At 43.0% G+C, this 12,673-nt stretch overlaps 1 protein-coding gene across 1 annotated transcript in view; it reads left to right on the forward strand.

Annotated features, from left to right (window-relative positions):
• Positions 1-12,673, forward strand: part of HTR4 (5-hydroxytryptamine receptor 4) — a 114,795-nt gene that overhangs the window by 69,138 nt on the left and 32,984 nt on the right. The window contains exons 3-4 of the mRNA XM_036315474.1: positions 2,707-2,832; positions 4,390-4,590. Coding sequence (XP_036171367.1) covers positions 2,707-2,832; positions 4,390-4,590 — 327 coding nt within the window. The remainder of the gene's footprint in view (positions 1-2,706; positions 2,833-4,389; positions 4,591-12,673) is intronic.

Consider the following 12,673-nt stretch of genomic DNA (forward strand, 5'->3'; position numbering starts at 1 on the left):
CCTGCTGTCCCTTCTACATGTTTTGCTATAGTGTGTATTGCCAGCTGACATTCTACATACATTCTTTTTACCTGCCATTGCCTGCTCTCTGTTTTGCTCATTTCTGCTTCCCTAGGGCACACAACAATGCCTAGTGCAGAGAAGGTGCTGAGAAAGAATTGTTGAATGAGTGCATGTACAAATCTCTTATTTCAAATGACAGCCCTTCAGGTGTTAAAAATAGCTTTTGTGTCTCCTACTGGGGCTTCTCTAGGGAAAATCTTCTCTGTACCTTCCATCCGTTATCAAAGACATTGAAGGATAAACCTCATCATTACGAATACAATATGCCTTTCTCTCACTCAATAAGCAAATAATGGAGCACTTCCTATGTACTACACACACCTATACCCTACACTCTGTAGAGTAGACTGTGCCTGGCACTGGAAATTGTGCTGGAACAGAGAAGTGAGGTGAATCTGTGGGGGTGGGGCACAGACAAGCATCAGTAGCAGAAGTCATTTCAGGTAACAGTAACTGCTATAAAGAAAAGGGAAAATATTGGCTGTGTCGCATTAAGTGGGGGTTAACTTTAATCTGAGACCTGGAAGACAGGGAAGAAGCATCCCAGGAGGAAGGCACAGCTAGTACAGAGGCCTGGAGAGGCAACAAGTCTCAGAGGGGCTCTGAGTAGGAGCCTCTGAGAAGGACAAGGAAAAAACCCCCACTGTCACCTCTTTTATTAGACACTTGACCTCAGCTAACATGGCCTAAGGCAGTGGTTCTCAACCTTCCTAATGCCACAACCCTTTAATACAGTTCCTCATGTTGTGGTGACCCCCAATTTCATTGTTACAAATTGAACATAAAGCACAGTGATTAATCACAAAAACAATATGTAATTATATATGTGTTTTCCGATGGTCTTAGGTGACCCCTGTGAAAGGGTCGTTCGACCCCCAAAAGGGGTCGCGACCCACAGGTTGAGAACCGCTGGCCTAAGGTAAGATTAATTTTGGGTAGCCACATCACCCTGTTAAGGTCATTTTCCTCATTGAATAAAATCTTCCCTGTCCAGTATTTGTACTGTTGATAGCTGGAATTTAGATGTAGAAGAGTGATTTAGATGAATATACCTAGAATTGCTTTTCATCCGAACCCTAGGCATACAGTCATCAATTCATCCATCAGTCAGCCAGCCAATCAGTTAAGAAAAACACTTGTCAGTAGAGTGGAGGGATGCTCTGGGTCTCAGCCGCTGTGACAGTGCTGCCTTTTCCTAATCAGCATCTTGTCTTTCGTGCCAGGCCAGTCTTGGACAACATCAGAGCCAGGACTTGGGCTGCTGCCATTTGGGCTATCTTGGTTTTCAGTCAAAGGAGCTCAGTCAAGACAGATATCTCTTGATTCTGGAGACTCTGTGGTTCCAGAGGGCAGCTCACAGGGCAAGCAGCCCCTTCCAGACCAGCCACTGAAATGCTCTGACAACTTAGCTCCTCTCTCCGGGCCTCAGTTTCCTGTATTGATATGTGGGGTTTGGGTCTGAGAATTCTAAGGTCCTTGGAAACTTCATTTCAAAACCATTTTTATTGCCCTAACCGGTTTGGTTCAGTGGATGGAGTGTCAGCCTGCGGACTCAAGGGTCCCAGGTTCAATTCCGGTCAAGGGCATGTGCCTTGGTTGCGGGCACATCTCCAGTGGGGTGTGTGCAGGAGGCAGGTGATCGATGTTTCTCTCTCATCGATGTTTCTAACTCTCTATCCCTCTCCCTTCCTCTCTGTAAAAAAAATCAATAAAAAAGATACATTAAAAACCATTTTTATTGCTCTAATAGAAATAAAATTTTTTTTCTGAAGCTTCTTAATAATTTGCAAACATTATGCTTTTATTGACGGGAATACTCACTTCCAAGTTAATAAAACAAAATGATTCGTACTAGGACAGCAGAGTTGATAGAATCATATCAGATGCCAAAATTGACAAGAACACACAAATTTGAACTGTTGTGTTGGGCAACAAAAGAAATGTGGTTTAGGGCAGTGAAATGAGTTCTTACATGTAGTGATCAGCTGCTGTCTTTCCAATGGACTTCACAGAATCTGAGACCAATTTTTTCAGGTCAGCTACATAAGAACAATCTTCAGGCCAAGACCTGTGCCTGAGACAGCCTGCCTGTGCACAGCAGCTTCTGCATGGGCCGGGCTGGGGTCCTGACAACAGGTGGCCTCTGTATTCATGCAGACCTGGTTCAAGTTACTGTCATTCATCCATTCGACACCATCTTTCCTTCACTCAAGAAATGTGAATAACACATTGGGGTTGAATTTATCAATGGATGAACCATATGAGGCGCCTGCTTCATGGAGCTTACTAGGTGGGTAGGTGCATAAAACAGGAATCGCCCAAATACATTTCTCAGCATAAACTGAGGAAGTGCCCTGAAGGAAAGCCACGAGCTCTCTGATGGAGAAGAACTGTGCAGTCTCAGGGTAGTTCATTCAAGTCTGAGCCTCCTCCTCCCTGTTTTGTAGGGTTTAATAAGATATCACATAAAGTGACAGGTGCAGACAATGGCATATAATAGGTGCATAATTATTCTGTGTTGCAGCTGCTTATGGTGCAGTTCCCTTCCTGAAGATGAATGAGGAGAAGATTCATTTTCTTGCCTGTGTGTCAGGGTTTCCTTCAATCTTTGTGTGTATGTGTGTCTGTCGGTCTGTCTTCCAGTTCCAAGGAGGGTTTCCGGTCAGTGGAGAAGGTCGTGCTGCTCACGTTTCTCTCCACGGTTATCCTGATGGCCATCTTGGGGAACCTTCTGGTGATGGTGGCTGTGTGCAGGGACCGGCAGCTCAGGTGAGTAGCATGAGGAAGCCTCATGAGGCAGGAAGCCTGGGTGGTGGTCTGGGCTCTCCCTAGAGAGTCAGGGTCTGCACTTATTATTTCCATTATAATTTGTACTTACAAAAGGGAAAAAATACATGGGGACGATGTTTGGAAATAGAACAAGGGAAAAGGATCATACATCGTCCCCCAACGCAAACATGACCAGTGTAAACACTTAAGTGCATTTCCATCCTGCCTTTTTTCCTATGTATAATTTTGTTGGGTTTTTTTTTTTTTGAAGTTTGTGATCACTGTATGTACATATGTTGAGAGCACATCTAATCTATCCTCCCTACTTTATCAGTTGGTTCAGAGAAGGCATGGCTGATAGTGACTCGTCTAGGATTTAAATCCAGGTCTTCTTCTCTTTCCAGTTCATTAGCCTGAACCCTGGCTGCCATTAAGACAGGGGTGGGCAAACTTTTTGACTCGAGGGCCACAATGGGTTCTTAAACTGGACCAGAGGGCCGGAACAAAAGCATGGATGGCGTGTTTGTGTGAACTAATATAAATTCAAAGTAAACATCATTACATAAAGGGTACGGTCTTTTTTTTTTTAGTTTTATTCATTTCAAACAGGCCGGATCCGGCCCGCAGGCCGTAGTTTGCCCACGGCTGCATTAAGATCACCTGAAGACCTTTTGAAAATTGCTACAATGTGGTATAAGTATCCCACACAATATGTGGGACATACTTATACTAGACAATATGTGGGACATACTTATACTAAACAATTATTCATTGTTAACCTGGAATGCAAATTTAACTGGGTATCCTGTGTTTTATCTGGCAACCCTGGGTGTGGATGGGGGTATTAATCACTCCAAATCCCTGAACTAATTGATCTGGAGTGGTACCTGGGCATCAATATTTATGAAAATCCACTGGGTGATTCTAGCGTGCAGCCTGGATGAAAAGCCACCAGACAACCATAAAAGGGATAAAGGATGTAGTCCTGTCTTGCCTACTGCCTTCCTCTCTAAGCAAGACACGCATTAGTGATGCAACAGATATAAAAGCACACTTCTGGTAGGTCTCACAAATGAGAGGCACATGCGAGTCAGTGTGAGAGGAGAAAGTAGTGGAATTCGACACCGTTTGTGAGGGGGGCACCTTGGGAGGTTCCCTGAGAATGATCAAACCAAGGCCTGCAAGACTGCTGGGGGGTAGCTAAGCCCATAGTAGGGAGAGAGCACCCTGTACAAAGGCCCTTGGGAGGAGCTCCCCCACAGGGACTCTAATCAGGCCGTGTGGTCAGAGGGGAGAGAAAGGGAGGGCTCTGGGTGCGAGAGGAATCTGGAGAATTCAGAAGTGGCCGATCACACAGGGTTTCCCCAGCCACATTGCAGAGAGAAACAACCTCACAAGATACGTTACACGTTTGACTTTTTTTCTTTTTCCTCCCTCCTTCCTTTCCTCCTTCTTTTCTTTCCTTACCTCTGCTTTTCTCTCTCTCGCTCCTTTCTCCCTAACCCCCTTCCTCTGGCCCCCTCCCTCCGCCTCGTCCTTATACTTTTTCACTCACAGGAAAATAAAAACCAACTATTTCATTGTCTCTCTTGCCTTTGCGGATCTGCTGGTCTCCGTGCTGGTGATGCCCTTCGGTGCCATTGAGCTGGTTCAGGACATCTGGATTTACGGGGAGATGTTTTGCCTCGTCCGGACTTCTCTAGACGTCCTGCTCACCACGGCATCAATTTTTCACCTGTGCTGCATTTCTCTGGACAGGTAAGGACAGATCGGTGTGCACTGCGGAGCTCTGGACTGGAGACAACAGCCTGATGACTGTTGGATATGTCTTTCTTTCTTCCCTGATTCATTAGAAATGAATCTTAGAGAGTAAATCTGGTTATTCACTTACCCATTCACTTCTCAGTCTTTGCAGAGGGCATTCTCTGAGGCTCTGTGGACACAGAGATTAGGAAGGCCTACACCGGCCCTGCAAGGAGCTTACCATCCAGGTAGAGACAGGTACCAGCGCTCAAGGTCACCGGAGAGCTCTAACTTGTGTACAGGTGGCATGATCGAAGTGCTGAGGGAGCTGAGTGGCAAGAATTAACACATTTGCCCAACAGGCTGCAGGGGTGGTTCAGAAGGGTAGTGCTCTGTGTTTGAACATTACCTTCTCCTGAAAATGTGTCAGTATCATAAGTGTAGGTATACATCTGCGACTGTAAAGACTGTTTTCCAGAAAGTTAAAGATGATAATAAAATCCCCAATAATTGTTTGCTTTCAGGACCCAAGGCTAGCATTTCATTCGGTTGCATAATCTTGTTCTTTTTCTTCACATTTGACTTCAGAAGGCCTAATGATCTCCATCTTTGCCTCATTTGTGGAGATGTAGGTATGTTAGTTGTACCAGTACTTTTGATTTTCTGATTCCTGCTCATGGGTGTTTAACAGTTAAGGAAGAATGCAATTTAAAAGTCAGAGGATCACACGAACATGTGCAGCCATCACTGTAGCCATGTCTTAGGGGTTCGTTCTCAAAAGAAAGTGGTGTGTAAATCATGTGATCAGAATTACCAGGGTCAGTGTCTCACTGCCTCTTGAGTAGTCCAGCAGACCAGGGTTTCCTCCAGTCCTGGGTTAGGTGTCGGTTTCTTTCACTGAGAAAAAGGAAAAGTAGTTGACTAAAATTGGAGGTTATGGTTTATCTAAAATATGTGCCTTTCAACACTAAAATCAGAGTGTTCCCAGAGAATTAGTCACACTGGGAAAATCCTTAGGGACTGAACCCAGCGGGATGGGGTGGGGTGGGCGGGCAGCAGATTCATATCCTATCCGTGGGACAGGTGCTCCTTGATTGGAATGGGAGGTATAATGGCCTACGTTATATACATTGTCTCTCTCCCTCTCTCTGCCAAGAACTTAGAGTTGAATGTGCTTAAGTTAAATGTATGTATAATGAGATTCCACTCTATAACTAGGCATGATGACACTGATAAAGCTGAATTGTTGGTTGAAAGCCAGACCCATGCTGTGCCATAGTTTGAAATTTATCTGAATTAGCTTTTTTATAACAGTCTGACTTAAGTACATGAAAGACTTTTTAAGACAATCAGTATATACTGGATGAAAGTTCACACTAGAAATAATAAAATGTAAGGAACTAGACAATATATGGAAATCCTCCAGGGTATCCTGCATGTAATCATTACTCAAATGAACAGTGAGACTGGAAGTGTTATAGGAACTTGGACAAGGCAAAGCTGAGGGATCAAGACAACCTTATTTCTCTTATCTTGGCCTTTCTCTCTTTCCAGTGCTCCATGCTCAGCCATCACAAGACCTTTGCTCCTCCCTCTGCCTGGAAAGTTCCTTTGCCCCCTCCTCTCCTGCATGCCTTTCAGATTTTAGCTCAGTCCTCTCTTGATTGCAGAAGGCCTCTCTGACCCCACAAAACACATTCTCCTTTGAAAACTAAGGGCAATTATGATTAAAACCACAATTATAATAAAAAAAAAATTTTTTTCTTAAATATCTCTGTCTCCATCAGTGAGAGAAAACACATGCATATGAATAATGATAAGGCCCCTGCCCTCAGGGAACTTACCTTTTACTCGGGGAATTTGACAGTTAAGCAATAATCACATCAATACCGATTAAGGTGTTTCATAAACACTATTGAACAACCAGAGTGCACAGCACATTCTCTTTGAGAAGAATGCTGCCAATAATTTCATTTCCTTCTCTGATAGTTTACATCAGAAACCCAACTCCGTAAGTAAAATGGAATTAGATGGTTTGGTTTTCCTCTGGGAGCCTGGGACATGGGTCAGGTGTCTCCCTGTTCCAAGAGTGATATTTTCTTTGGGCTGGAAAGTTGGTTCTGGACATCACAGGGCAACAGGTTAGCCTGGAAGAGTATGATTTTGTTTATCATCTGGCTTCTGCTGTTGCTGTGTCCCTCCCATGACAGTTGGGCTTGGCTAGGCTGGGGCAGAGCACAGAGTGAGTGTCTCAGTGAGGTGCGATGTCATCGCTGGTCATGTGACTCCTGGCATGATGCTTGTGCTCTCTAGAGCTGCTGAGAATCTGCAGGGATGACTCAGAAAGGGTAGTGGCTCTCGAGCAAGAACACTCACTATGAATCCCAATTTCACCCAGATGGCAGACCCCTAGATCAAAGCAAAACAATATGAAATACATTTCCCCAACTCCCATTCTCTATCCACTGTGCTTCCAGGTGCTTTGAGAATTGAATCCTACATTTTTATTTCTTATTTTTATTTTTTTATTGATTTCAGAGAAGAAGGGAGAGGGAGATAGAAGCATCAGTGATGAGGGAGAATCATTCATTGGCTGCCTTCTGCATGCCCCACACTGGGGATCAAGCCTGCACCTTTAGCATGTGCCCTGACCAGGAATCAAATTATGACCTCCTGGTTCATAGGTTGATGCTCAACCACAGCCACACCGGCTGGGTGAGAATTGAATCCTATTAATGAAAGCTTATTGCCTCATTAAAAATAATTTACAAAGCATAATTAAAATCCATGCATCCTATAATATAGGTCATGAGAGGTCAGAACTGCATCAAAGCATAAAGTACCATTGATTATTTTAAATCTAAGTTTCTGTGGTGAATGAAAACCAACCAAGTATCTATAACAGAGCACTGGTTTTAAAAGTGGAATACTATAACACCACCATTAAAAATCATGAGGAATAGCTTTGGGTATTGTCTTAGAAAGATCTCCCTGGTGAGTTATATGAAGAAAAAAAAGCAAGTTTCAGACTTTATTGTTTATAATAATTCCACTTTTCTAAACTAAATATATAGATGTTTGTATCTGGGTATGCATGAGTGAGTGGGGGGAGTACACCGAACCATCAATGATGGTTATATAGGTGCTACTGTGGGTGGAGCTGGCTAGACTGGATGGTCAATTGGATTGGTATTGGAAAACTTCACTTTTAGTGATTTTGGAAATAATATGTTTTAAGCTTCCGTTTTTCCCTTTGCTAGAAGTTAACACTTCTGGAATGCAAAAGTATCCACCAGAACCTTTTAGCTGAAAGTTCTCCTGGGCCAGCACATTCCTCAACTGGCCGAAAACGTTCTGAGTTCGGTGTTAGGAGTTCCCTTTGAAGTCAGAGCTCCACTGGAATGTAGAAACCTTCAGCCAGTGCATCTCTCTGCGTTCTCACAGAATGCCCTAGATTCTTCCCCTTGGGAGCCTCCACTCTCCCGTTAGCAGATTCTTTCTCCCTCCAACATTCACAGCCATCTCCACAACCTTGTGTTTGATCTGTTTCAACAATCTCTTTTCTAATCACCATAGTTTAAAAAAAAAAAAAAACACATACTACCTGAACATTATAAACATGTCATCATTTCACAAGTAATACACAAAAGTGCCCCCAATTTCCTCCCTACCTTTACAGCTATACTCCCAAGAGGTAACTACTGTTAAGTATCGCTCCCTCTAAATTCCAATTATTTTATATCCATTAAGCAGATTTGTTATGTGAATATATTTTTAGCTTACCCAAATGCACTTATGTTTTAAATTAGCCTTTGAAGAGGGCTTTCCCTGTATGAACCCAAATGAAATGCTTGACTATAGAGTTCTTACCAACTTGCTTACCAGATGATAAGTAGGGTCTTTTTTCAGCACCATGGGACGTAACATAAATTGATTGGCTCAATTATCTCAAAAGTCTGGCTTCAGACATGGCTCTCTGGAGGATTTGAACAATGCCATGCAGCCTAGCTCTCTCCCTCTGTCTCAGTCTCCCTCTCCTCTTTATTTCTGCCTTTCCTTCTCTTTCTGTCTGTGGTTCCTCTCTGTCTTTATATATTCCTTATTTGCTTCTGTCCTGTTTTCCTGTTGGATTCCTTTTCACGCTGAGTTCAGAAAAATAGCCTCCGGCAATGTGAGTCTTAAAGCATCCTTAAGTCTGAGTCCACAGGAAGAGAAACCGAAATGCCGTTTCTCATGGAAGAACTTTGGTTGGCTTTGCTTGAGTCACACACTCTTCCCTTAACCAGTCATTGTGGTGTGGGGATAACACAGCTGGTTGCTGGGTAGAGATGAGGACCCATGTCTGTGGGCTTTACCACAACATATGGCACTGGAGAATAGCAGTGGGGTTGTTGGACAGGCAAGAACAACAGACATCAACTTCTCTTAGGTTGGCCAAAGGACCTACAAGTATCTTTATGAAGCCTCCACAACAAGACAGACATGTGTCACCCCCAAGTCTTGTTTATATTGGTTTAAACATCACTAGGTCCTTCCACTTGCTTCATATGCCAGACTCTTCAGACTTGACCATTCTGGTCCCCTTTCTCTGGTGTACTTGTCCTATATTTGGCATCAAATGCAACTCCCTTTAAAAAATTTATTTCACTTCATTGAAGATAGCATTCCCTACAGCATTGCAAGATTTTCTCTTTGATATATCTAACTGAATTGTCATCCTTCCCCTTGGCAGCCTGGGAACTTGATGTGTTTTAACTGCAAAAATCCTCCTCAGTCACAGATTTTCTTTGAAAATAGGTTTACTTGTAAAACATACAATTCTGACTCAAAGGCTGCATATTTTATACTGTGCTGGAATTAAGTGTCTCTGCATTTCTCATGATTTCCCTGGAGCACGACTCAATTTTGTATAAATGAAAAGTGTCCATCATTATGAACTTGTGTCACGCAATTACATTTGTTTCCCCAACAGGGCTGAAATGCATCTCTGCAAAGAAAGCATATTATACATTTCGCCCTCTCATCTACTCCTTGAGGGTTGGTTCATGCTTTGTACACGACAGTAATATTTGTCAAGTTGAAGTTCATGCCAAAGGATATGAATCTTATTTTTATATTTATTTCATCAAATATTTATTGAGTGCCTACTAATTGCCAGGAGCTGAGCAGAGCCCTGGAAATGCAGTGGTGAGGAATCAGAAGAAAGCTGTGAATCGCAGGGATTTTAGTCTGGTGGAGAATGCAGACCACAGATAGGTAATTACAGTAAAATTGGGGGGGGGGGATGGTCAATGAAATATAGTAGAATGAGAGGAAGTCCAAGGAGCTTTTGGAGCACGTGGCCTCCAATGCAGGGAAGGCTCTCGGGAGAAGTGATACTGAAGCTGAGGACAATGTAGATGTCAGTAGGTGAGTTATAAGGAGCGACAGTTTCAGAAAACAGCATGTGCAAAGCCTCAGAGGGGATTTTTAGTGACACATTATCAACAATAGGCTAAATCCTTAGCTTGTCTCTCAGTGCTGTTCCCAAGGTGTCCTCAGTCTGTCTTTCCTATCTCACCTCCCAGTGAGGTGATCTGTTATCATCTCCTGGGTACGATGCATTGCCTCATAACTCCATGTTGCTACCTGTGTCTTGAGTTCCTTTCTTTTTCCAGGTGAATGTACACCCTTCTTCTATACTCAGTTAAGAGGTGTCACCTTCTCCACCAACTAGCCAGGCTTCATTCCCAAAGGAGAGTTACTGTTTCTTCCTCTGATCTCCCATAGAACCTTAAATATAAACACAGCGGTTATTACTTGTTTTAATAATTGATTTATTTGTCTGTCTCACCCTAGACCAGCGGTTCTCCACCTGTGGGTCGCGACCCCTTTGGCGGTCGAATGACCCTTTCACAGGAGTCGCCTAAGACCATCCTGCATATCAGATATTTACATTACGATTCATAATAGTAGCAACATTACAGTTATGAAGTAGCAACGAAAATAATTTTATGGTTGGGTCACAACATGAGGAACTGTATTTAAAGGGCCAGAAGGTTGAGAACCACTGCCCTAGACTGTCAGCTCTTTGAGAGTCAGCCTTAATCTCATTCATTCTTGTGTTCTCCTTACAGGCCCAAAGTAGCAGTTCATGCATGTTTAACTGAGCGTGAAACGCTTTGACACGTGAATGTGGTTGTTTGAAATGACTTTGGGGTGCTAGTGCTTGACTACCTGGATTCACTCCCAGGTTGACGAGTTATGAATTGTGATTTGGGGGAAGTTACTTAAATCCTCTGAGTTTTATCTTTTCATCAATAAAACTGTGTTAATAATAGTATGTTCCTTTTGGAGTTTATGAATAATAAATTACTGAGTGCACACAAGGAACATAAGCTAGTGCATGGCACCTAGTAAACATTCAGTAAGTGTTAGCCACAAGTTTTATACCATTATTGTTTTACTTTTCAAGTGCAAGTTCCACATGGCAATTGTGGGTGCCTTCCCAGACATGGGGAGTTGTGTTTTACTTTCTGCTACATAGCTGAGTGTCCTTCAAGGTTAGACCCTCAGCCTTCTAGTCCTGGGTGTCTCCCCTCTTTCCTTCAGAGAGCTCACCTGTCCTCTGGCTTCACCTGCACTTCCGCTCTGCTCTCTACTGCAATCTTGTCCCATGCAGGGCTCTTGGGTCCTCTGGGCTCTGTTGAACAGCCTGTTCAACATTTTACCTTAAGCATCTTTCTGTTTTCTCAAACCCAAGGTGCTCAAAGTGGAAATTTCCATCGTAAACTAATGTCCTCTTCTACTTTTTACATCAAAGATGCATTTGTGAGTCACTTAAATGCAATTCCTTGAGGTCAACTTTTACTTATCTCTGTGACCAGCTGGATGACAAATCATAGCTGTATTTTCATAAATATCTTTCAGATCTATCTTCCTTCTCTTTATTTTCCTCCCATGCTATTTCTGGATTACTGCAGTAGCTTCTTAGTTATTATCTTATCTGTCAAGCTCATCTTTAAACATGTATTTTTCTATGTGTCCTCAGCTCACAGAGCTTTTAGGGCACTGCATATTCTCCTTCCTGTTGTGGGTAGCAATGCTCTTGTGTAGTGTTGCCCATTTACTAATATGATAAGGACATAGGCTTTGGCACATGGAGGTTTAAGTGTCAGTTTTACCATATCCTGGCTATATGATGTTGGACAAGTGGATTAAATTCTCTAGGCCTTAGTATTCTCATATTGAAAATGTGGATGGTGACAACTCCCTTGCAGAGTTGTTCTAGGAATTAGATAAAATATAGAATACATTCCCGGACACATAGTGCACCCTCAATAATGGGTGGTGTGTTAATAGGAATAGGAGTAGTTGTAGCAGTGGAAAAGAAAATGAATAAGCACAATACAGTTAGAGAAATGCCAGAGAGAGAGAGAGAGAGAGAGAGAGAGAGAGAGAGAGAGAGAGAGAGAGAGAGAGAGGTACTGTAAAAAACCAGGGCAGAGATGGGGAACCAGCTCATATCTCTGGCAGAAAATGATCTCTCCTTGTGCTTTGGGGGCCAGAAATAACTTTCCAGGGGATGTGATTATTGAGCTGAGTCTGGAAGGGTCAATGGGACAGCCATCCAGTGTTTGCTGGCAGGCTGGTCAATTCATGTATGTGACCAAGTATATCTTGCTGACCTTTGTGTGTGTCCAGTTCGCCCTGCCAAGATGTTTTCAGATGACATTTTTGTCAGATTATCCTTTTTCCTTTGCTCTATAATAACTCAGGAGGACACCTTTCTAGCCAGTTGGCACTCCCTTCTTGTGAGTTTTCTTATCATGACGGTACAGAGGAATATTTAATAAAGATGAACATAGTAAACACTAACTCTACAGATTGCATCTGGGATTATGATCCCTGCAAAGGCTCCATCTGATGGCCCCCAGATCTCTGACAGAAAAGAGTCTCTTCCTGTCCCCCACCCCTAGCATTTTTCTTTCACAAAACCTGAAGTTCTACCTCCTTTCTTAGCTACATTCTCAGCCCCACTTCCTGTCCCTGTCTCCTAGTGAGTATACCTGCAGGGATCTTTTTCATTGGTCCTCAAATGACTGGCAACTTGCCAAAC

The sequence above is a fragment of the Myotis myotis genome, unplaced genomic scaffold, assembly GCF_014108235.1.
Source record: "Myotis myotis isolate mMyoMyo1 unplaced genomic scaffold, mMyoMyo1.p scaffold_m19_p_6, whole genome shotgun sequence".
In the NCBI taxonomy this organism is placed as follows: Eukaryota; Metazoa; Chordata; class Mammalia; order Chiroptera; family Vespertilionidae; genus Myotis; species Myotis myotis.